This window comes from Cnephaeus nilssonii, assembly GCF_951640355.1.
Source record: "Cnephaeus nilssonii genome assembly, chromosome: 20".
Taxonomy (NCBI): Eukaryota; Metazoa; Chordata; class Mammalia; order Chiroptera; family Vespertilionidae; genus Cnephaeus; species Cnephaeus nilssonii.
In genome coordinates this window covers 40,700,289-40,721,931 of record NC_137091.1, presented here as the reverse complement: position 1 = coordinate 40,721,931, position 21,643 = coordinate 40,700,289, and the positions used below count along the sequence as shown (strand labels likewise).

Sequence of the window (21,643 nt, the reverse complement as noted above, 5' to 3'; positions counted from 1 at the left end):
CCAAGACAAGACAAGGTTTTCAAGCACGCTGTGCCAGGAGTGGGGGGGGGGGGGGGCAAAGACCAAATATATGTGCCTATTATCTCATGGAATGACAAGGAGTAAACAACTAACAAGTTGGGTAGAGGGTAGCTATCACCACCAAGATACTCTATATCCGGGCACACTACGGGGCTTCAACTCCAAACACCCTTCCTGTCCTCAGGGCCCAGCTCCCAGCATCCTCTCTGTCCTCTGGACCAAATCTCCCACCAACCTCTGTATCACAGCTCGGAGTGATGCAAGATCCCGAGACTTCAAAAACTCAGGAACCCTTGCCCTGGCCGGGTGACTCCGCTGATTGGAGCATCGTCCCAAGCACATACCTGGGTTGTGAGCTAGACCCTGGGTTGGGGTGCATGTGGGAGGCAACCGATCGATGGTGCTCTCTCACACCAATGTTTCTCTCTCTTTCCCTCTCTCTCTCCTCCTTCTTCTCTCTCTAAAATCAACAAACATATCTTCGGGTGAGGATTAAACAAACCCTCAGGAATAGTCAACTCGTGGTGTGCAGCCCTTCCCTTTCCCTCCCCCTCCCCTCCCCCCCCACCCCCCAATAGCAGGCACAGCAACTGCCTCCCCGATAGCATTTCTGTGGAGAAAGCTGATTTCCTCTCTGGCCTGGCGGTAGGGGGAGCCTTCGGCTCATGTCTAATTTAATCAGCAGCATCTCCACCCCTGGCCATGGATACTGGTTCAGTGATAGGCAGGTGGCATCATCTGGACCCATGAGACACATCGAAAGGTTTTTCTAGAGGCTTCTGGGGGGAAATATTTGCCCTCTCTCCTGAGGGAGCTCTTCTCTCCCTTTCTCCCTTCCCACCTCAGGCTCTTCCCGTCTGTTTGTCTGGCTTTCCCTCTCTCTGCCCCTCCCAAATGTGAAGGAAAAGTGTGGCCCCAGGGGTGTTTGCCAGCCATCATGCAACCTGAGGGGAGACGTTTATACTTAGGACAGAGATGGACAGACCGAGCTGCAGCCACCACACCCGAGGCCATTTTTATACGTGAAACGATTCTCTTTCCCTTAAGCCAGGTGGGTTGGGTTTACTGCACCTGCATGAACACCCTACTAGATAAGGTACCCTGGAATGGGATGGGGACAGGACCACCACGCTCACGGTGTCCTCAAGTGGAAGAAATGGTGGCATCCAAAGAAGAGAGATGAGAATGCCCTGCAGCTGGAGTAAGAGCCATTGGTTAGAGCCGAAACCGGTTTGGCTCAGTGGATAGAGCGTCGGCCTGTGGACTGAAAGGTCCCAGGTTCGATTCCGGTCAAGGGCATGTACCTGTGGGGGGTGTGCAGGAGGCAGCTGGTCGATGTTTCTCTCTCATCGATGTTTCTAGCTCTCTATCCCTCTCCCTTCCTCTCTGTAAAAAAATCAATAAAAATTTTTAAAAAGAGCCATTGGTTAGAGCCGTGGGCAAGGAGACCAATAGATTCTTGGGGGCAAAGACAACTCTTAGCTACCCTCTACCCAAACCCAGGTTAGACGCCTCTCTCCACCTATCCTAACATGCAGCCCCGGAAGGATTCGAGGTGGCCCAGCCTGGCCACCTCTTTCCCCGGTTCCAGAAGGGTAAACTGAGGATGGAAAAGGAAGGGAATCAGTCTGAGCTGTGAAACAGAGGCTGGTGGGAGATTGGGTCCAGAGGACAGAGAGGATGCCGGGAGCTGGGCCTTGAGGACAGGAAGCATGTCTGGAGTGGAAGCCCCGTAGTGTGCCCGGATATAGAGTATCTTGGTGGTGATGGCGATAACAAGCATAACTCAGTTACCTCATTGCCAAAGGGCCTGGGAGAGGTTTCCCACTCTCCTTGGCTCCTCAGGGAGATAATCCTGCGCCAGGTGCACAAGGGCCAACCGAAGTGGGCTCAGGGAGACCCGCTCCCCAGGAGGGAGAAGGGACCCACGTCTGCAGGGCTGAGTCAGCATCAAAGGTGGACGAGAAGTGGGAAGGGCACCGTGGCTGGGACACCGAGAGCAGGGACATGGGGCGGGGCAGCTGCACGCGGTGCCCGCCCGGGAGGCGTCGCAGGAGCCTCTCCCTGGGAGACTCAGCAGCCGGGCTTCCTTCCAGCTGGTTCACTCTCAGGGGGCCCCTGCGGGTAGGTAATGATGTGGAAACACGGGGTTTCCGGGTCGGGACAGGAGGGAATGTGGGGTTTGACTCCAGCCCAGCCCAGCCCAGCCCAGCCCTGGGGGGTCGTGGACCTGCCCAAACCGGAGGCTGCAGCCGTCCCTCTCGAGGGGGCTCCGCTCACAGCTGCCATGTGACACCGTCCCCTTCACTCACCTGTCCACAGGTCACTTCTCACACTCCCTCTCCCACGGAACACGCTCCCTCCCTCCGCCGCACACTCTCTCCCCTTGGCACACCCGCGCGCACACCCTAACCTTCACGCACATGACCGCCCCCACCGCCCTACCCCGACTCGGCGCCCGCCCCGCCCCTGCGCTCAGCCTTCCAACACTCCGCACCCTCACCTTTCACACGCACACTCGCCCGCACACGCTGGCTCCTCCACGCAACGCTCTTACCCTTGCACACCTACACGCTCTCGCTGCTCGGCTGAACGCGCACCCCCTCTGCGCTCACCCAGCCCCGTCCCGCTCACAGCCCCGCGCGGCCGGCTCCCCGCCTCTGGGCGCCGCGCCCCCACCCGCCTCCCCGCGGGTCCTCTCCCACGCAGAGTGTCTCGCGGCCGGCCCGGGGGCTCCCGGTCTCCCCGTCCTTCCCGGACGGGCCCCGGCCCCGGAGCCCCGCCCCGGCCCCGGAGCCCCGCCCCCGGGCGGGTAGGGGGCGGGGCGGGGGCGGGGCTGGCGGCGCGGGCGGTGCAGGTGCCGGGCCGGGAGCGAGCGGCGGCGGCGGCGGCGGCACCATGGGCCGGGCCCGGCGCTTCCAGTGGCCGCTGCTGCTGCTGTGGGCGGCCGCGGCGGGGCCAGGTAGGTCGGGGGCCGGGGCCGGCCGGCCGGGCCAGGGCGGGGAGCTCAGCGCGGTGACAGCCCGGCCGCCGCGGGGCCGCAGAGGCCGAACAATGCGCGCGGGGCCGGGCCGGGCCCCCTCCCCGGGACAAAGCGCAGCGCGGGTCGGGAGCGGGAGCCGCGAGCGGGGGAGGGGGCGCGGGCCCCGGCCGCCGTGCCGCAGCTCCCCCGCCCCGCACAGGCCCCGATCCCAGCGGGGACAAAGGGACCGAGACACCCCCCCACACACACACCCCCGCCCCAGCCCGCCTTCTCGGGCCGGTCCCGCTGTCCTTCTGTCCGCTCTCTGCGTCCCTCTGTCCGCCTGCATCTGAGTCCTCAGTCTCTCTCCTAGTCCCTCTCCCCTTGTCCTCTGCCCCCCGTCCCTCCGTCCCGAAGTCCTGCCCCTCTCTCTGTCTGCCCCCCCTTTCTCCTTGCCTCCCTCTCCCCCACCTCTCTACCCTCTTTGTCCCCCACCTCTGTCCCTTGGTCTCTGTTCCTTTTTAGTGGGTCACTCTGTCCCCCCCGTCATCCTCTCTAGTCCCCCTTCTCTGTCCCTCTGTATTTCTGCTCTCCCTCTCTGACCCTGTCTTGTTGTCATCCTTGTTTCTCTCTCTGTCCCCCATCTGTCCCATCCCCTTGTTTCTCTGTCCCCTATCTTTCTGTCATTTCTGTTTCTCCAGCCCCCTCTGTCACCTCTCTCTCATTCCTCCCCTACCCCCTCTATCTGTCCCACTGTCTCTCTGTCCCCCGTCTCTCTGCCGCCTCCCCTCGCTACCCTTACAACCTCCATCCTGGGATCCCCATTCCCATCCTCCATCCCTCCACCTCTCCAGCACTATGTGCCCCTGGGGAGGAACTGAGTCAGGCAGGGCATCCTGAAAGGCCCTGGAGAAATGTCGGGGGGAGAGGGGGAGGCGGGGAGAATTGTGTGGTGAACTCGGCATGTGGGCACACACGTGGATTCAGCAAATGCCTCCCAAATGCTGCCCCTCCCCACCCGGTCACACACCCAGCTGGTCCCCTCCAGAGCAGCTAGAGAGCCAGCCACACAGCTTCCGCACCCGGAGAGAGGCTGGAGACCTCCAAGATAGCGTGACCCTGAGACTGGGGACAAGGTCAGGAAATGTCACCCACACACCCTTCACACTCTGTGCCTCGAACTTGTCACAGGCCACCTCCTCCCTGGTGGGTAAAGCTGACCTCGGGAGGAAGGGAGGATTGGGAGGTGACTGGGCAGAAGTGGGAGGGCTGGAGGTTCTGTGAGATTTGGGAGAGGAGTGGAACCAGATGGTACAGGGCTGGGGGCCTGGGTGTCAATCCTGACGCGCGCCATTTGCCACCGTCGCCGATGGCAAGGACCTTCCTCTCTCTCTAGGGCTCGGTTTCACTCTCTGTAAAGTAGGGATGTTGGACTCGGTGATCTGACAGGGAAGGGATTCCAGCTTGAACCCCAGACAAGGTGAGGGGCAAGCTGGCCTTTCACCGCCCACCTTGCGTTCTCCCCTAGCCTCTGCCATCACTTCCGGACGGGCGTCCCTACCTCCTTTCTTTGCAACAGACACGCTGCAATTTCCCAGATGAGTGCTCTGGTACCTCGGCTTCATTTCCTTCCAGTTTTATTTTTTCTTCATTTTTTTTTTAAGGCCCTAAAATCCAGCCTCCCAGAATCCTAGAACCAATTAATCCAGTAAACAAAAACCCTGAGGGTATTCTGTAACACGGACACCGCTAGGATTCTAGAATGCCAAGACCTCTAGAAATCTTGACACCTTTGCAATTCTGGAACCTTGATGGCACGAGCATTCTGGGCCCTTGACATCTTCCACATTCTGAAACCTTGGCCTCTTGGAGATCCTGGATCTCGGCATCGCTGACATCTAGAATCTTGACAGCGTAGAACTGTGGGACTTGGGAGCCTTAGCATCAGAAGATGGCCCAAGGCGGCCACCTACTCGTTGCAAGAATCTCTCCTCCAGCACTTCTGGGAGGTAGCTTTACTGGTTTTCCCCTTGTTTAAAATCGCCGCATCCTGGTACTCTAATCCCTTCTGTAAACTTTCTCTAAATCCTGGGGCTTAACAAGTCGGGAGAGAATGGTGTCGTGGGAAGCGCTCTGGACTGGGAGCCGAGGAACTGGGCCTCTCTGGTGCGGTTTTGTATCGTCCCCCATCCCTCTCTGAGCCTCCCTTTCCCCTTCTGTAAAGCATGGGGTCAGGGAGCTGGAGCCCATGATCTCAGAGGGCCCTGCGTGCTCTCCTCCTCATTGGATGTTTCTGAACGGCTGTGGCCACTAGGTTTCAGGGTGTGTGCCTGGTGCCCTCTTCGTCACCCTCCTTCCTCGCTCACCTTGCCCAGCCAGCAGCGGCGGGGATGGGAGATGGCGTCCATGTGTGTCCTTTCAAAGGCGTACTCCCTCTTTCCTGGCTCACTCATCTGCCACGAAGAGCAGGCGAGGCTGAGATTTATGCCAAAAGAAAGAAGGGTCCAGGGTGGGAAGCGGGGAAGAGGATGGGTAGCCTGCCTAGAGATGCACACAGGCAGACAGAGACATGCACACGGGCCAGAGCTTGGAACAGACAGCGCGGAGGAAACAGACATCCAGATACAAAGAAACGACAGAGAGGCTGTTCGAGTTGGGGGGCTGTGTGGAGGGGGGGCTTGTTGTTGATCCCGAATAGTGTTTCCCTCCGAAGTGACTCACTTTTCCCTTCTAAAGTTCTGCCCAGCTACTCTGAGGACAGGGGGGCTTCCCCCCCAGTGTGAGTCAGCCCCGGGTACAGGTCTTGGGAAGTTTCTGTCACTGACCCCCCACCCACCCATGAGCTGGATGCCTGAGTCCCTAGAGCTGAGGTCAGATTCTGCAAAGGATTCCAAGACCTTGGACACGGCGGGGCCGGGGCCTGGGTGGGTTAATGTCGTGCGAGCCTGGCCTGTCCCCATCTTGGGGAACACAAAGACAGCTTTCTCTCTCTGGGTGGGGCGGGGAGACTTGGAGACAGTCAGGCTCGCCGGCACCCAATGGCTCGTGGCACCAGGACCCAAGCACCCACTGGTTTCGGCCTGTGCAGACCCCAGGCCTCCGGGTCTTCTGGGAACCGGGCACCGAGGCTCCTCCGCAGGCACCCAGGAGGGCACGAGGGCAGCAGCAGAGCCTGGGCCCCCCTAGGAGGGGGGTGAATAGTGGCCACTGGGGGGTGGTGGCTAGGACAGGGAGCGCTCAGTGCAGGCTTGCACCCTTCCCGGAGCAGGAATTCCTCTGCTGACCTCCCCCCCACACACTCAGGGGGAAACTCCAGAGGATTCCCCCACCCCCTGGGCCTGAGGCCTGGAATCCAGGGAGTTCTGAATATCCCAGAAATGTGGGGGCCACAGGGGAGACTTTGTGTGTGAGACTGCTGACTCACCCCTAGGCCCCCACCTGATGCTTGGTTTCCAGATAAGAGGGGGATAGAGGGCTGGGGGCGGCAGGACTGTGGCTCTGGGAGCTGAGGACTGTGGACCTGGAGTCAAAAGTTTCCAAGAGAGGAGTAGGGTGGGGGCCTGGACTCCTGGGTCTGAGGGAGGAGGGGCTGGGGGCCTGGACTCCTGGGTCTGAGGGAGGAGGGGGGTGGGGGCCTGGACTCCTGGGTCTGAGGGAGGAGGGGCTGGGGGCCTGGACTCCTGGGTCTGAGGGAGGAGGGGATGGATGCCTGGACTCCTGGGTCTGAGGGAGGAGTGGGGTGGGGGCCTGGACTCCTGGGTCTGAGGGAGGAGGGGATGGATGCCTGGACTCCTGGGTCTGAGGGAGGAGTGGGGTGGGGGCCTGGACTCCTGGGTCTGAGGGAGGAGGGGGCTGGGGGTCTGGACTCCTGGGTCTGAGGGAGGAGGGGCTGGGGGCCTGGACTCCTGGGTCTGAAGGAGGCGGGGGGTGGGGGCCTGGACTCCTGGGTCTGAGGGAGGAGGGGCTGGGGGCCTGGACTCCTGGGTCTGAGGGAGGAGTGGGGTGGGGGCCTGGACTCCTGGGTCTGAGGGAGGAGGGGGGTGGGGGCCTGGACTCCTGGGTCTGAGGGAGGAGGGGCTGGGGGCCTGGACTCCTGGGTCTGAGGGAGGAGGGGGGTGGGGGCCTGGACTCCTGGGTCTGAGGGAGGAGTGGGGTGGGGGCCTGGACTCCTGGGTCTGAGGGAGGAGGGGGCTGGGGGTCTGGACTCCTGGGTCTGAGGGAGGAGGGGCTGGGGGCCTGGACTCCTGGGTCTGAGGGAGGAGGGGGCTGGGGGCCTGGACTCCTGGGTCTGAGGGAGGAGGGGCTGGGGGCCTGGACTCCTGGGTCTGAGGGAGGAGTGGGATGGGGGCCTGGACTCCTGGGTCTGAGGGAGGAGGGGGCTGGGGGCCTGGACTCATGGGTCTGAGGGAGGAGGGGCTGGGGGCCTGGACTCCTGGGTCTGAGGGAGGAGGGGCTGGGGGCCTGGACTCCTGGGTCTGAGGGAGGAGGGGGGTGGGGGCCTGGACTCCTGGGTCTGAGGGAGGAGGGGCTGGGGGCCTGGACTCCTGGGTCTGAGGGAGGAGGGGGGTGGGGGTCTGGACTCCTGGGTCTGAGGGAGGAGGGGCTGGGGGCCTGGACTCCTGGGTCTGAGGGAGGAGGGGGGTGGGGGCCTGGACTCCTGGGTCTGAGGGAGGAGGGGGGTGGGGGCCTGGGCTCCTGGGTCTGAGGGAGGAGGGGGGTGGGAGCCTGGGCTCCTGGGTCTGAGGGAGGAGGGGGGGTGGGGGCCTGGACTCCTGAGTCTGAAGGAGGAGGGGGGTGGGGGCCTGGACTCCTGGGTCTGAGGGAGGAGGGGCTGGGGGCCTGGACTCCTGGGTCTGAGGGAGGAGGGGGGTGGGGGCCTGGACTCCTGGGTCTGAGGGAGGAGTGGGGTGGGGGCCTGGACTCCTGGGTCTGAGGGAGGAGGGGGCTGGGGGTCTGGACTCCTGGGTCTGAGGGAGGAGGGCTGGGGGCCTGGACTCCTGACTCTGAGGGAGGAGGGGGGTGGGGGCCTGGACTCCTGAGTCTGAGGGAGGAGGGGGCTGGGGGCCTGGACTCCTGGGTATGAGGGAGAAAGGGCTGGGGGCTGAGACTCCTGACTCTGAGGGAGGAGGGGGCTGGAGGCTGGACTCGAGTCTGAGGGAGGAGGGTTCCAAGAAAGAAGGGCTGGGGGTCCATACTCCTAGGTCTTGGAGGAGGAGGGGCTGGGACCCTGATGCCTGGGTCCTGCGAATACAGGCGCCTTCACAAGGCTGAGCTGAGGAAGAATTGATGCTTTGTGCAAGGATGTTCGGACTCCGCCATTGATGGGGGGCTGAGGGGGTGTTCAATCAGGACGCAGGGATGTACCACCTCCCTAGGGGAGGAAGTGGGAGAAGAAGGCATGATGCCACAAACCTCCTGGGGAGCGGATACGGAGGGGTGGCTGTGACCTTCCTGGAACCGTGACCTTGAGACTCCCTTGGGTATTCGCTGACTCAGGACCCAGGAAGTGCTCCCCCACCCCACTGAGTTTCCGTGGAAACATCCACCAGCTGTGTACTCTGGACCCCTGGCTCCTGGGTCCTGACGGAGGAGGGGGCTGAAGGCCCAGAGTCCTGGGTTTGAGAGAGGAGAGGCTGGGGGCTGGGGACTTCTGGGATGGAGGGAGGAGGATGCTGAGATTTCAGACTCCTTCCTGGTCCTGATGGAAGAGGGTGCTAGGAGCCTGGAGGAGCCTGGGAGAGGAGGCGGTGGGGGCTGGTTTCCTGGGTCTGAGGGAGCAGAGTGCTGGATTCTGGGTCTCTACATGTCACCTGCTCAGCCGCTCTTTCCCCAACCCTCCCATCTCTTTTCCAGGCACCATCCCCATGACAACTCCAGGCTGTCAACACAGTTTAAAGGGCCAGCGCCCTAGTCCCCAAAGCTCAACCCCTCTCTGACCAGAAAGTCCCGCCTCACCACCCCGCAACCCCAAAACAAAAGCTCCTGGGACATTAATATTCCAGGCACAAACACTGTTGGTTACTGAGTCTTCAGGAGGGGGAGGGAATACGACAAAAAACCCCACCCTCACCCCAAGTGCACCCTCAAGCAGAGAGCAGGAGATAAATTTGGGGGGCATCCTGATGGCTCTCCGGAGGTATTGAGTTTCTGCCACCAAGTTGCCTGGGACCCCTGAGCCTCATTTCTCCACGTCTGTAAAATGGGGGGCTAGTATTGGGCTAGCCCTGAGGTGCAGGATCCATGGCTAGGCTTCAAAATGTTTTTTTTTAAAGTGCCAGATGAAGCAGGCAGGCCCGTTTTCGTGTGCATGGGCAAGTTCCTGGAGGCTGTAATAATAGCAGTTTTGCAGAGGGCTCTCTGAGCCCAAGGCACTGGGCTAATCCCTATGAGGCAGGCATTGGCTTTATCCCCATTTTACAGGCGGGGCGCCTGAGGCTCAGAAAGGTTAAGCCACTGCCCCAGGTCACACAGATGGCCAGTGGTCCCGCTGGGATCAACCCAGGTGTTTAAGGTGAGAATAGCGATGCCACAAAGTTGTTGTGAGGCTGAAATGAGATCCTGCCTGACACGTGCCATTCATTCATCCGTCTCCAAACATTTATCAAGTGCCAGGCACACTGCTAGGCACGAAGGGCATAGCAGTAAACCCCATGGTTTCTATCCCTGCTTCCTGGAGAGTCTATCTAGTGATGGGGGACAATAAATAAATGAGCAAATTAGTAAGATAATTTTAGTGAACTTTCCACACAGGAAATAAAACAGCGGTGGTGAAATAGAAAGTGTTCTGGAGGTGAAAGGCTGGGAAGTGAGAGAAAGTCACTCTGAAGAGGTGTCCATATGAGCAGAGACCCGAATGGGAACAGGAGGCAGTCCTGGGGTGATCAAGGGGAAAGAACATTCCAGGCAAAGGGAGGAGCAAGTGAAAAGGCCCTGGGTGGTAACAAGCTCAGCGTGCTTGTAGGACGTCAAGGCCAGTGAGCTGGAGTGAAGTAAGGGTGATTGGAACTGTAGCCAGAGAGGGGCCAGGCCACGTAGCACGTTGAAGGCCCAGGGAAGGAGTCTAGATTTTTTTAAAATATATTTTTATTGATTTCAGAGAGGAAGGGAGAGGGAGAGAGAGATAGAAACATCAATGATGAGAGAGGATCATTGATCGGCTGCCTCCTGCACGCCCCCCCCACTGGGGCTTGAGCCAGAAACCCAGGCATGTGCCCTTGACCGGAATTGAACCTGGGACCCTTCAGACCGCAGGCCAATGCTCTATCCATGGAGCCAAACCAGCTAGGGCAGGAATCTAGATTTTATTCTAAGTGTAATGGGCAGCTAATGAAGGGTTTTAAGCGGAGAGGTGACTTGATCTGATTTACTTTTTTGGAAAATCCATCCAGCTGCTGTGTGGAGAAAGGCCTGGTGGGAGGCAGGCATGGATGGACGCAAGGAGGCCCATGCATAGTTCTTAAAGGTTCAAGTAAGAGCCCTGGCCAGTAAGGCTCGTTTGGGCATCGTCCCATGCACCAAAAAGTCGCTGGTTTGATTCCTGGTCAGGGCATATGCCCAGGTTGCACGCTGGATCCCCTATGGGGGCCATGCAGAAGGCAGCCAGCCGCTGATCAGTGTTTCGTTCTCACATCAATATTTCTCTCTCTTTCCCTCTCCCTTCCTCTCTCTCCAAAAACCCATAAAAAAATCTTTGGGGGGAAAAAATGGTGCAAGTAAGAGATAGTGTCATTGGGCTAGGGCAGTGGTCGGCAAACTGCAGCTCGCGAGCCACATGCGGCTCTTTGGCCCCTTGAGTGTGGCTCTTCCACAAAATACCACGGCCTGGGCGAGTCTATTTTGAAGAAGTGGCATTAGAAGAAGTTTAAGTTTAAAAAATTTGGCTCTCAAAAGAAATTTCAATCGTTGTACTGTTGATATTTGGCTCTGTTGGCTAATGAGTTTGCCGACCCCTGGGCTAGGGCAGGGGTGGGGAACGTCCAGTCCACGGGCCATATAAGGCCAATGAAATCATTTGGTCGGGCCCAGCCAATGCATTAGGGGTGAGTTAATTAAATGTTTGACCAAATATAGCAGGCTAATTTTTTTAATTGATAATTTTGTATAGCCCATGAATGACGTTATACATATGCTAACGGCCTTGGCAAAAAGCAAGTTTCCCCACCCCTGAACTAGGGTTATGGTCAAAGAGACAAAGATGAATGGATATGGGATATATTTGGGAAGTAGAATGGCTAGATATTGCTGATGGAAAAGATGTTAGAGGTGAGGGAAAGGGTAAGAACTTGCATGATTTCTAGGTTTGGGGCCTGAGCAAGCCAGGTAGATGGTTGTGACATTTACTGAGATTGAGAAAACATGAAAAGGAAAACATTTGGGTTGGACATGTGAAGCTTGATATTCCAGGAGGTACTAGATAAGTCACTATTAGTGGCTTAAAAACACAAAAAGTTATACTAAACATAAAATAAGTCCCGAAATAGGCATCCAGGGTTTTTACAGCAGCTCTACATCATCACCAGAGGCCCAGGTACCGTTCAGCTCCTGGTTGCACCATCCCTACCGCCCTTGTCCTCATGGCCCAACATGGCTGCCACGACTCCAGGCATCACCATCCTAGCTCCAAGCAGCACAAAGGTGACCCGGTGGACAAGGGCCTTGGCCCCCCTTTTCGGAAATCCTCCCCAAATGACCACATGACACTTTTCCTTACATCCAATGGGACAGAACTTTCACATGGACTCACTTAGCTGCAAGAAAGTCTGGGAAATACATCTTTCTGCCAGGCCGAGGGCAGCCATAAAATACCATCAGGGTTCCTTAGCTGAGGAGAAAGGGAAGCATGGATGTCGGGGTAGAAAGCTAGCTCTCTCGGCCTTCTGGAATTAATCTTTTCCACCCCTCAGCCCCCAAATGAGGTTCCCTATCCTTCTTACAGGGAATAGAACACGCTAGATGGGACATTACAGTGATTTGTGTCTAACTCCACATAAATCTTGAAAGGCCCTCCAGGACAGGGACCTTTTCTGACTCATCTCTGGGCATGCAGCCCTGGGAAACCTACCCATTGCCTAGGAAATACTCAAATGAATGAATAAGACAGCCTGTAAGAGACATGAAGCGATCGGTATCCAACATTTAAAGGTATATAACCAGGTGTGATCATGGTTCTTTCCTGCTTCAAAACCTGCACTGGCCTTCAAGAGAGAAGCTAATCTCCTAGCGTGACATTTGAGGCCCTCCCCACCAGCACACCCCACAGCCCCTCACCAAAGCTGGACATGCACCCAGACAGCCAGCAGTGGGTGTAGGTCTAGGATACAGAATCAGAGAGATCTGGATGCAGGTCCTGGGTCTGCCACGCTTGGGCTATGACCTTAAGCAAGTCGTTTTCTCTCTCTGGACCAATTTTCTCATCTATAAAATGGGAATTGGGAGAAAACGTGATTGAAAACTGGTGCCTACCTTAATTCCGATATTGTGATGATTACATGGAAATTATACAGGTAATGTCCTTAGCACAGCAAGTGCCTAATAAACAATAGCTGTTGTGATTGTTATTTTGAAGACGACAGTGACAATGATGATGGTGAGGCTGATGATGATTAATCTCAGCTTTGAGCTTTCTTCCAGGCTGTTTTCTCTGCTGGAAACACCCTCTTACTAATCACCTACCTTGTTCCTCGGCTGTGTTAATCAGAGTCGGTTAACGTCCGTAACAAACAGTCCTGGAATCTCAGTGGCATTACAAAAAAAAAAAGTGTATTCCTCGCTCATGTTACAGTTCTGTGCTGACAAGTCACAGGGGGGCAGTGAGTCAGGGCCCCAGGCTTCCAGCTCGTGATCCTATCCTCTCTAGGCTCCCTGGAGTTCTCTCCATTCAGCCGTTAAGAAGGACTGATGCCCTGGCTGGTGTGCTTAGTGGTTAGAGCATTGGCCCTTGAACCAAAGGGTCTCAGGTTTGATTCCTGGTCAAGGGCACGTATCTGGATTGCAGGTTCGATCCCCAGACAGGTTGGAGCGCATGTGGGAAGCAACCAATCAATGTATCTCACATTGATGTTTCTCTCTCTCTCTCTTTCTCTGTGTCTCTCCCCCCCTCCTCCCCCGACCCCTCCTTCCCTTCCACTCTCTCTAAAAAGAAAAAAGAAAAGAAAAAGAGCCGAAACCGGTTTGGCTCAGTGGATAGAGCGTCGGTCTGCGGACTGAAAGGTCCCAGGTTCGATTTCGGTCAAGGGCATGTACATTGGTTGCGGGCACATCCCCGGTAGGGGGTGTGCAGGAGGCAGCTGGTCGATGTTTCTCTCTCATCGATGTTTCTAGCTCTCTATCCCTCTCCCTTCCTCTCTGTAAAAAATCAATAAAATATATTAAAAAAGAAAGAAAGAAAAGAAAAGAAAAAGAATGTGAGATGAGCCAGCTTGGAAGAGGTGTTTCTCTCTTCCATCTACATCCTATTGACCAGAAGTCAGTCATATGGCCCCACCTAAGTACAAGGGACCCTGGGAAATGTAGCTTAATTATGTGTTGTACCAGTTAACTTTAGGGGTGTAACAGCCCGTCTAAAATGTAGTGGCTTTAGCCTGGCCTGTGTGGCTCAGTGGTTGAGCGTCGACCAATGAACCAGAAAGTCATGGTTCGATTCCCAGTCAGGGCACATGCTTGAGTTGTGGGCTTGATCCCCAGTAGGGGGCGTGCAGGAAGCAGCTGATCAGTGATCATTGGTGATCATTCTCCCTCATCATTGGTGTTTCTGTCTATCTCTCTCCCTCTCCTTTCCTCTCTGAAATCAATAAAAATATATTTAAAAAATAAAAATAAAACATGGTGGCTTTAAACAGTCACGTTATTTGCTCACAACTCTGGGCTCAGCAATTTGGACTGGATCAATGGGGCAGTTCTTCTTTTGGTCACAATTGGGGTCACTCATATGGCTGCAGTCACCTGGTGTCTCACTGGGGCTGGATGGTGCAGGATGGCCTCACTCACATGGCTGACGGGGGGTGCTGGCTGTTGGCTGGGCTTCTCTCATCTTCAAGGAAGCTAGTCTGGGCATCTTCGCTCAACTGTCTCAGGGCAGCAAGAGGGCATGAGCGGGAGCTGCAAGGTCTTTTGAAGCCTAGGTTCTAGCAAATTCTGTTGATCAGAGCAAGTCCCAAGGCGTGCCCAGATTCCCAGGGTCTGAGTGCCTCAATGGGTGGAGCAGCAAAGTCACCTTACAAAGGGCATGCACAGAGAAGGGAAGAGTATTGTGGCCATCCCCGCAGACAAGCTACAACATGAGCCCAGGTGTGGAAGATGGGGTTCAGTGAACACCTCGCAGTTTCCCACACCTGGTCAGCTCCTGTTTACTCGAGATCTGGATCCAATAGAGCTTTCTTCCAGAGCCTTCTCTAATCCCCCATCTCCCTAGGCAGTCTTTTAAAAACAACTTAAAAAATTGTTTTTATTGATTTTTTAGAGAGTGGAAGAAAGAGGGGGGGAGAGAAACAGTGATGTGAGAGAGAAACATCGATCGGCTGCCTCCTGCATATCCCTTACCAGGGATCGAGCCCTAAACCCGGGCATATGCCCTGGCAACCTTTTGGTACATGGGAAAAGGCCCAACCAACTGAGCCACACTGGCCGGGTTTGTGTGTTTTTTACTTTTATTAGTATTTATTTTATGCTGAATTTACTCCCAGGCCATAGGTTTTTGTTTCTTCTGGAATATCTTTTTCTTCATGCAACTTCCTCTCTGGTTTAGGACTATTTGCTCTTCTTCAGTAGGCCATCTCCAGGGGGCAGGGAGAGCTCCTACATAGGTTAATCCGCCCATGAGCTCTGTATGTTCTGCACTGTATCTTGGAAGCTTTTCACCTGGATGTACTCAGTGACCAGAGGATCTACATCTAAACCCTATGTTCAGCATTCTCTGCATTTTTAAGCATGCACAGCAAAAATTCAGCACTTCTTGCCCGGCCAGTGTGGCTCAGTGGTTGAGCATCAACCTATGAACCAGGAGGTCGAGGTTCGATTCCCAGGGCATATGCCTGGGTTGTGGGCTCGATCTCCAGTGTGGGGCGAGCAGGAGGCAACCATTCAATGATTCTCTCTCATCGGTGATGTTTCTGTCTCTCTCTCCCTCTTCCTTCTCTGAAATCAATAAAAAAATATTTTTAAAAATTCAGCACTCTTGCCCTGACCAGTTTGGCTCAGTGGATAGAGTGTCGGCCTGCGAACTCAAGGGTCCCAGGTTCAATTCTGGTCAAGGGCATGTACCTTGGTTGCGGGCACATCCCCAGTAGGGGGTGTGCAGTAGGCAGCTGATTGATGTTCTCTCTCATAGGTGTTTCTAACTCGCTCTCCCTCTCCCTTCCTCTCTGTAAAAAATCAATAAAATATATTTTTTAAAAATTCAGCACTCTTTTTGTGCTACTGACCCTGCATCCAGCCCCACTCTTTAGCCTGGGCACCTCTACCAACCCCACCATTGTAATGATGGGATGGCGCACATTGCTTCTGTAAAGTGACATCCTGCAGATATTGGTGGCTTTTCTTAGTGACGGGGAGAGACAGAGAAACATCCATGTGAGAAATACATCGATTGGTTGCCTCCTGAATGCACCCCAACCCGGACAGGGATGGAGCCTGCAACCCAGGTACATGCCCTTGATCAGGAATCAAACCTGTGACCCTTCCATTCCCAGGCTGCCGCTCTAACCACTGACCCACACCAGCCAGGGCTACTTGGTGGCTTTTTGAATGTACATACCCCTGATGACCTGGGCAGTTTCACAGGTGTTCTTAAAGTGAACACAAAGACTTGAACCTCTTGATTGGCAGGATTTTGTGAGGTTTTAGCAACCCATTTTCAGAGGTCATCTCTCCCACTTTTGGGAAGAGTCCCCAGGCAGTCTTGGTCTCCCTTTCCTCTGGGCTCCCAGTGTGCCCTGGGCAGCCCCCACTAGAGTCCATCTCTTGGACTCCAGCCTGTGGGAAATGCTGGATGCGATAAACTGAATGTGAGGGGAAGGAGAGGGGTTGGGGGTTTGGATGGGAGAGGAACCGATGGGAGAGAGAACTGTAGCCCTCAGTGAGTCTCCTACCCTGTCCAGGGGCGGGACAAGAAGTACAGACAGAGAATGTGACGGTGGCCGAGGGCGGGGTGGCGGAGATAACCTGCCGTCTGCACCAGTATGATGGGTCCATAGTCGTCATTCAGAACCCAGCCCGCCAGACCCTCTTCTTCAACGGCACCCGCGGTGAGTGCTGGGGTCCGCAATCCTGAGTCTTGAGGGAGGAGGGCTGGGAGCTGATTCCTGTGACCGGAAAGCGGGCAGAGCTGAGACTCTGGGCTCCTGGGTCTGAGGGAGGAAGCGGCTGGGGGCTCGGACTCCTGGGTCCTCACATAGCATGGAGCTTGGGGGGTTTGAACCCTGCTCCTGTGGGTGGGAGGTCCTGAATCATTCTGGTCCCCCAGGGAGTAACTCGGTGGGCACCTCAGATACATGGGTCTGGCTGGAGAAAAGAGGCAGAGGGCTGGACTCTAAGCTCCTGGAGCCAGGGTCGAACCCCTGAGGCCAGGATTCCCCGAGTTCACTCCTGGTTCACTCACTCTAGCCCTGAAGGATGAGCGTTTCCAGCTTGAGGAGTTCTCCCCTCGCAGGGTGCGGATCCGGCTCTCAGATGCCCGCCTGGAAGACGAGGGAGGCTACTTCTGCCAGCTCTACACGGAGGACACCCACCACCAGATCGCCACGCTCACGGTCCTGGGTAACCACCCCTCCCTCCTGCCGCCCACCCCCTCCTCCGTTCTCCTCTGCCCTTCCCTGATCCCGGGACCCTGCCCTGGCTGCTTTCAACCTCCTGGACCTCTGGGCCCACATCTGGGCCCAGGCAGCGTGGGCTGGCCTGCCTGACCTCCGGGGCTCTATGTTTGACCCTTGTTGCCTGAAATCCCGCTGCCTGGTCACTTGGAACCCTCCTGGCTGTCTCCCCTGACCTCCCCGCTTCCCCACTTCTCCCTGCGACAGTGGCCCCAGAGAATCCCGTGGTGGAAGTGCGGGAGCAGGCGGTGGAGGGCGGCGAGGTGGAGCTCAGCTGCCTGGTCCCGCGGTCCCGCCCGGTTGCCGTTCTGCGCTGGTACCGCGACCGCAAAGAGCTGAAAGGTATCACCCCAGAAAGTGGGGTACGAGGGGGTAGGGGAGGTGCCAGCGAGGGGCGGGACTTGGAGGAGAGCGCACGGGTCAGGCGGACACGGGCCCCGCGCGCAATATGCAGCGATTGAATGCAGTGACAGGTGAGAGGACGTGGAGCGGCGGAGGGAGGAGCTTTGGGAAGAGGAACGCGGGATTGAGGGCTTGATTTGGAAGACGAGAGGCGGGGCCTGTGGCTTAGGGGCGTGGCTTAGCGGATAGCCTGCTTTGGGATTGGCTGGGACGGGGGGAATACCCCCTCGGGGGCGGAGCCGGAATCCTGGACTGAAGACGTGCCGTCGGGGCCCGGCAGGTGTGAGCAGCAGCAGGGAAAATGGCAAGGTGTGGAGCGTGGCGAGCACCGTGAGGTTCCGTGTGGACCGCAAGGACGACGGCGATATCGTCATCTGCGAGGCGCAGAACCAGGCGCTGCCCTCGGGGCACATCAAGCAGACGCAGTACGTGCTGGACGTGCAGTGTAAGTGCCCGGCGGGCAGGGACCCGGCGGGGTGGGGGGCGGGGGGCGGGCAGTCCCAGCACCAGCCGCTGGACCCCGGGAGGGATCCAACCCCGCGTGATGGCCCTGACAGCCACCCTCCCATCTCGCTTCTGCCTGCAGACTCCCCCACGGCCCGGATCCATGCCTCGCAAGCTGTGGTGAGGGAGGGAGACACGCTGGTGCTGACGTGTGCTGTCACGGGGAACCCCAGGTGAGCTCTGGGGCCTGAGACTCCTGAGTAGGGGGACCCTCTTATTCCTAGATGCTCCATATCTAGATTCCGGAGAAGTCAGAATTGGGTGCTGGCGCCTGCGTCCCTTACTCTCACTGTACTTGACCCTCGTCCAGGCCAAATCAGATCCGCTGGAGCCGCGGGAATGAGTCTTTGCCGGAGCGGGCCGAGGCGTTCGGGGAGACGCTTACACTGCCTGGCCTGGTATCGGCAGATAATGGCACCTACACTTGCGAGGCGTCGAACAAGCACGGCCACGCGAGGGCGCTCTATGTGCTCGTGGTCTACGGTGAGTGTAGGCTGCGGGGGCCTGGGGGGCGGGGCTCAGGGCAGGGGCGTGGCCTCCCGGGGTCCCTGCCTTGTCCTGGGTGGGCGGGGCCTGGGCAAAGGGATTGATTCCAGAGGTCCAACAGTCCACAACGTTCTTCTAGTTCTGAGGCCAGACTGACCGTCTGGGTTCAGTTTTGGCTCTGCAGCATCCTATTGCCGGTGACATAGTCTGCTCCTTAGTTTCCTCATGGGTAAAGTGGAAATGAACAATAGCACCTATTTCAGGGTTTATGAAGATTATATGAGCTAAATATATAAGGTGGTTGGAAGGACCCTAGCCTGTTAGGTTCAGTGCGTAGAGCATCAGCCTGCGCACCAAAGGGTCCCGGGTTCAATTCCGGCCAAGGGCACGTACTTTGGTTGCAGGCTCCTCCCCCCGCCCTGACCCTGGTCAAGGCAGGTGCAGGAGGCAACCAATAGATGATGTTTCTCTGTCTTTCCCTCTCTCTTCCACTCTCTCTAAAAGGTCAATGGGAAAATATTATCGGGGGAGGATTAACCAAAAAAATAAAATAAAGTGGTTGGAAAGCCCCTAGCAAAAAATGCTATGGGTTTAACTCTTATAACGGTGCAGCAGGAATGTTTGGGCCCTAGATAGCATTTTAGATTCCAGAAGGATTTTGGACAAGGTATGGTAAGGGACTTGGACCTGAGGTTCTACTGGGGAAGTTTCTGTTCTCTGGGGGTGCGGTGAGGAGAGGAGGCAGGGCAGTCATTAGCAAAATGACTCAGGAGCCAGTGGGGCGGTGTATAATCCACCACGCCTTCCTCGAGGTAGGGGAACACCAGGAAAGAGGGAAGCCATGAGAAAGGCCCAGCAGGTGGCAGTAATTTGAGGGGCATGGCACATTAAGGGGCGCGGTTAGAGGGGGTGGGTGGAATGATTTAACAGGTTGGCCTCGATGGGCCCGGCTGGGACCGTCCTCCCATGACCTGGTCCTGGGCACCCTGTTCCTCTGGCAGACCCCGGTGCGGTGGTAGAGGCTCAGACGTCCGTGCCCTACGCCATTGTGGGCGGCATCCTGGCGCTGCTGGTGTTTCTGATCATATGTGTGCTGGTGGGCATGGTCTGGTGCTCCGTAAGGCAGAAGGGTGAGTGGTGGGGAGGGGGGGGTGTCTGAATTCAGCGAGGGTTGTAGTTGGTTGCGGGATTGGTCAGGGGGCGGGGTCTAGAGATGGAATTCGAGAGAAGGCAGAGCCTGGAACCAGGATTCAAACCCTGTGGGACCTGAGGCCAGTATTCCCAAAGGGGCAGGTGTTTTGCCCATGAATAAAAGGGGTGAAACGCTGAAGCTGAATTCGATCCGTGGGTTTAAATTAAATGACTTACCTTCCTAATTGCTGGATTCCTTGGGAACAGAGCAAGGGAATCACCAGGAGAGCAGATAAGGGTGGATCCTTCCATGAACTTTTGGTATCTTCCTAATTCTGCTTCATCTCTTTCTCTGCCCGTTTTGCTATTCCCTGGTCTTGATCCCCTCTGTTCCCTGTGTTCCTTTCCTCCCTCTTCCTTGTCTGATGTCTGTCTTGTCTGTCTCCTTCTTCCCGTTTATTTCCGTCCAACTCCTGGGTCACCCCACAGGCTCCTATCTGACCCACGAGGCCAGTGGTTTGGATGAGCAGGGAGAAGCGAGAGAAGCCTTCCTCAATGGCAGTGACGGACACAAGAGGAAAGAAGAATTCTTCATCTGACCCCATCTCTACCCCAGGCCTGGGCCTGGGCTAGGGTCCACCCCACTGCCAGCTGCAAAGACATTTACCAGAGTCTGAGATGGTGGGCATCTCTCCCCACCACTAACACCTCAGACGTTTGGGCAGGGATGGGGGTGTCATATGCCTAGGTCTCTGCGAGGGCCAGAAGCAAGGTCCCAGAGGTCTGGGGCCCCCCAGGGGGTAGGGGCCAAAGGTCCAGATCCCCCAAATCCAGGGAGGGCGGTAGGGATTGGGTTGGGGGAAGGTAACTGGGGGAAGGCCAGGGCCCCTAAGCTGCAGAACCAGGTCATGTGGGGAGGGGATCAGATTCTGGGAAGGGTGGGGTGGGCAGGGAAGGGAAACGCAGATTTCTTTGGGGGTCCGAGACCTCATGCCAGCCATTGTAGGAGCTCCATAGAGCTCTGGGCACCTCTTTGCAAAGCCATGTTTGCACGGTGGGGGTAAGGGTGGGGGGGGAGGGTGTGGAAACAGGGATTCTGTGTCTTTGTGTCATAACTTTGGTGGAGGAGGCGAGGGAGACACCCCAGCCCTTTTCTCCAATCCCCCTTCCCCAGGTTCCAGCTTCCCTTCTCTACCTTCTCCCCCCACATCTGTCCTATCTATATTTGTCTCTCTGTCCACCCACTCCTGGGGGGGGGGGGCTTCCCCAGCTCTCCTCCAGGCCCCCCCCAGGGAGGGGGAAAGGAGTTTAGGGAGGGTGTTGGTCTCTATGGTTTTATATATAATATATTAAAAAAATAAAAAATCTGTATGAAAATATCAGATTATGCCCTCCTCCCCCATTCCTGGCTGTTGCCCCCTTTTTCTTGTTTAAAAAAAAAACCAACAAAACAAAACACCACAACACAACATTTTGTACGGGGCAGGGAGGGGAATGGGAAGGGGGTTTGGCAATCCCACTAACCACCATTAAACTGAGGAGAGAACACATGTTTGTGGTAGTTGTGTGTCTGTCCTTCTGCCCGAAGCTGCACCCTGTTGGGAGGGGGGAGGGAGAGGAGTCGCTGGTGAACCATCCAGGCCAAAAATGAGGTCTCGCCAATGGCACCTTGACCCTCCTGGAGGGGGAAACTCGGTTTTTCCTAGACACTCGTTCAGCCAAATAGTCAGTCAGTCTTATCTCCTCGGTAATTACTGAGCTACCCTATCCCCACCCCATGACCTGGACCCTTCCTGTGGCTCACCCCCACCCCAGACATCCGTCTCCAGGGCAGCTTTCAATTAGTCACATCTCACCCTGATCCTGCCTTCCTCAAAACCTTACCCTGTCTCCCTATCACCTGTTGAGCAAGTCAAAGCTCCTTAACCTTGTATTCCAGGCCCTTCATTCTCTAAAATTTAAATGAGTGATTCTAATTTTAGATTAAAAAATATATTGACCTCTTACTTTGTGCCAGGTGCTGCTCAAAGGTCTAGAGACAAATATTTGGTGTTCCAGACAGCATAACACAAATCTGAAACATAAGGCCCCAAAGTGGAAAAGGGGACTCGATGTTTTACCTTCATGAAGCTTTCACAAGGAAAAAAGAACTTAATTTCAGGTTGCCGTTAAGATAAAATGCAGAGGAAGGGGATGAGGAGTACTATTTTATTTTAACTTATTATGCAAAACTTCAAACGCACAAATAGGCAGAACAGGACAGTGAAGTCCATGCATCCTTCATCCCAGCTTCAAAAGCCATCAATTCACAGCCAATCCTGCTTTATCCACA

General features: G+C 56.3%; 1 protein-coding gene across 1 annotated transcript; it reads left to right on the top strand.

Moving 5' to 3' along the window:
• The first annotated feature begins 2,873 nt into the window (after positions 1 to 2,873).
• Positions 2,874 to 20,125, top strand: CADM4 (cell adhesion molecule 4). The gene is made up of 9 exons (XM_079759650.1): positions 2,874 to 2,983; positions 16,078 to 16,224; positions 16,583 to 16,735; positions 16,996 to 17,130; positions 17,471 to 17,635; positions 17,777 to 17,867; positions 18,005 to 18,177; positions 19,182 to 19,310; positions 19,801 to 20,125. Exons 1-9 carry the CDS (start codon positions 2,920 to 2,922, stop codon positions 19,908 to 19,910), a joined length of 1,167 nt encoding a protein of 388 aa, XP_079615776.1. The 5' UTR covers positions 2,874 to 2,919; the 3' UTR covers positions 19,911 to 20,125.
• The last annotated feature ends 1,518 nt before the right edge of the window (positions 20,126 to 21,643 follow it).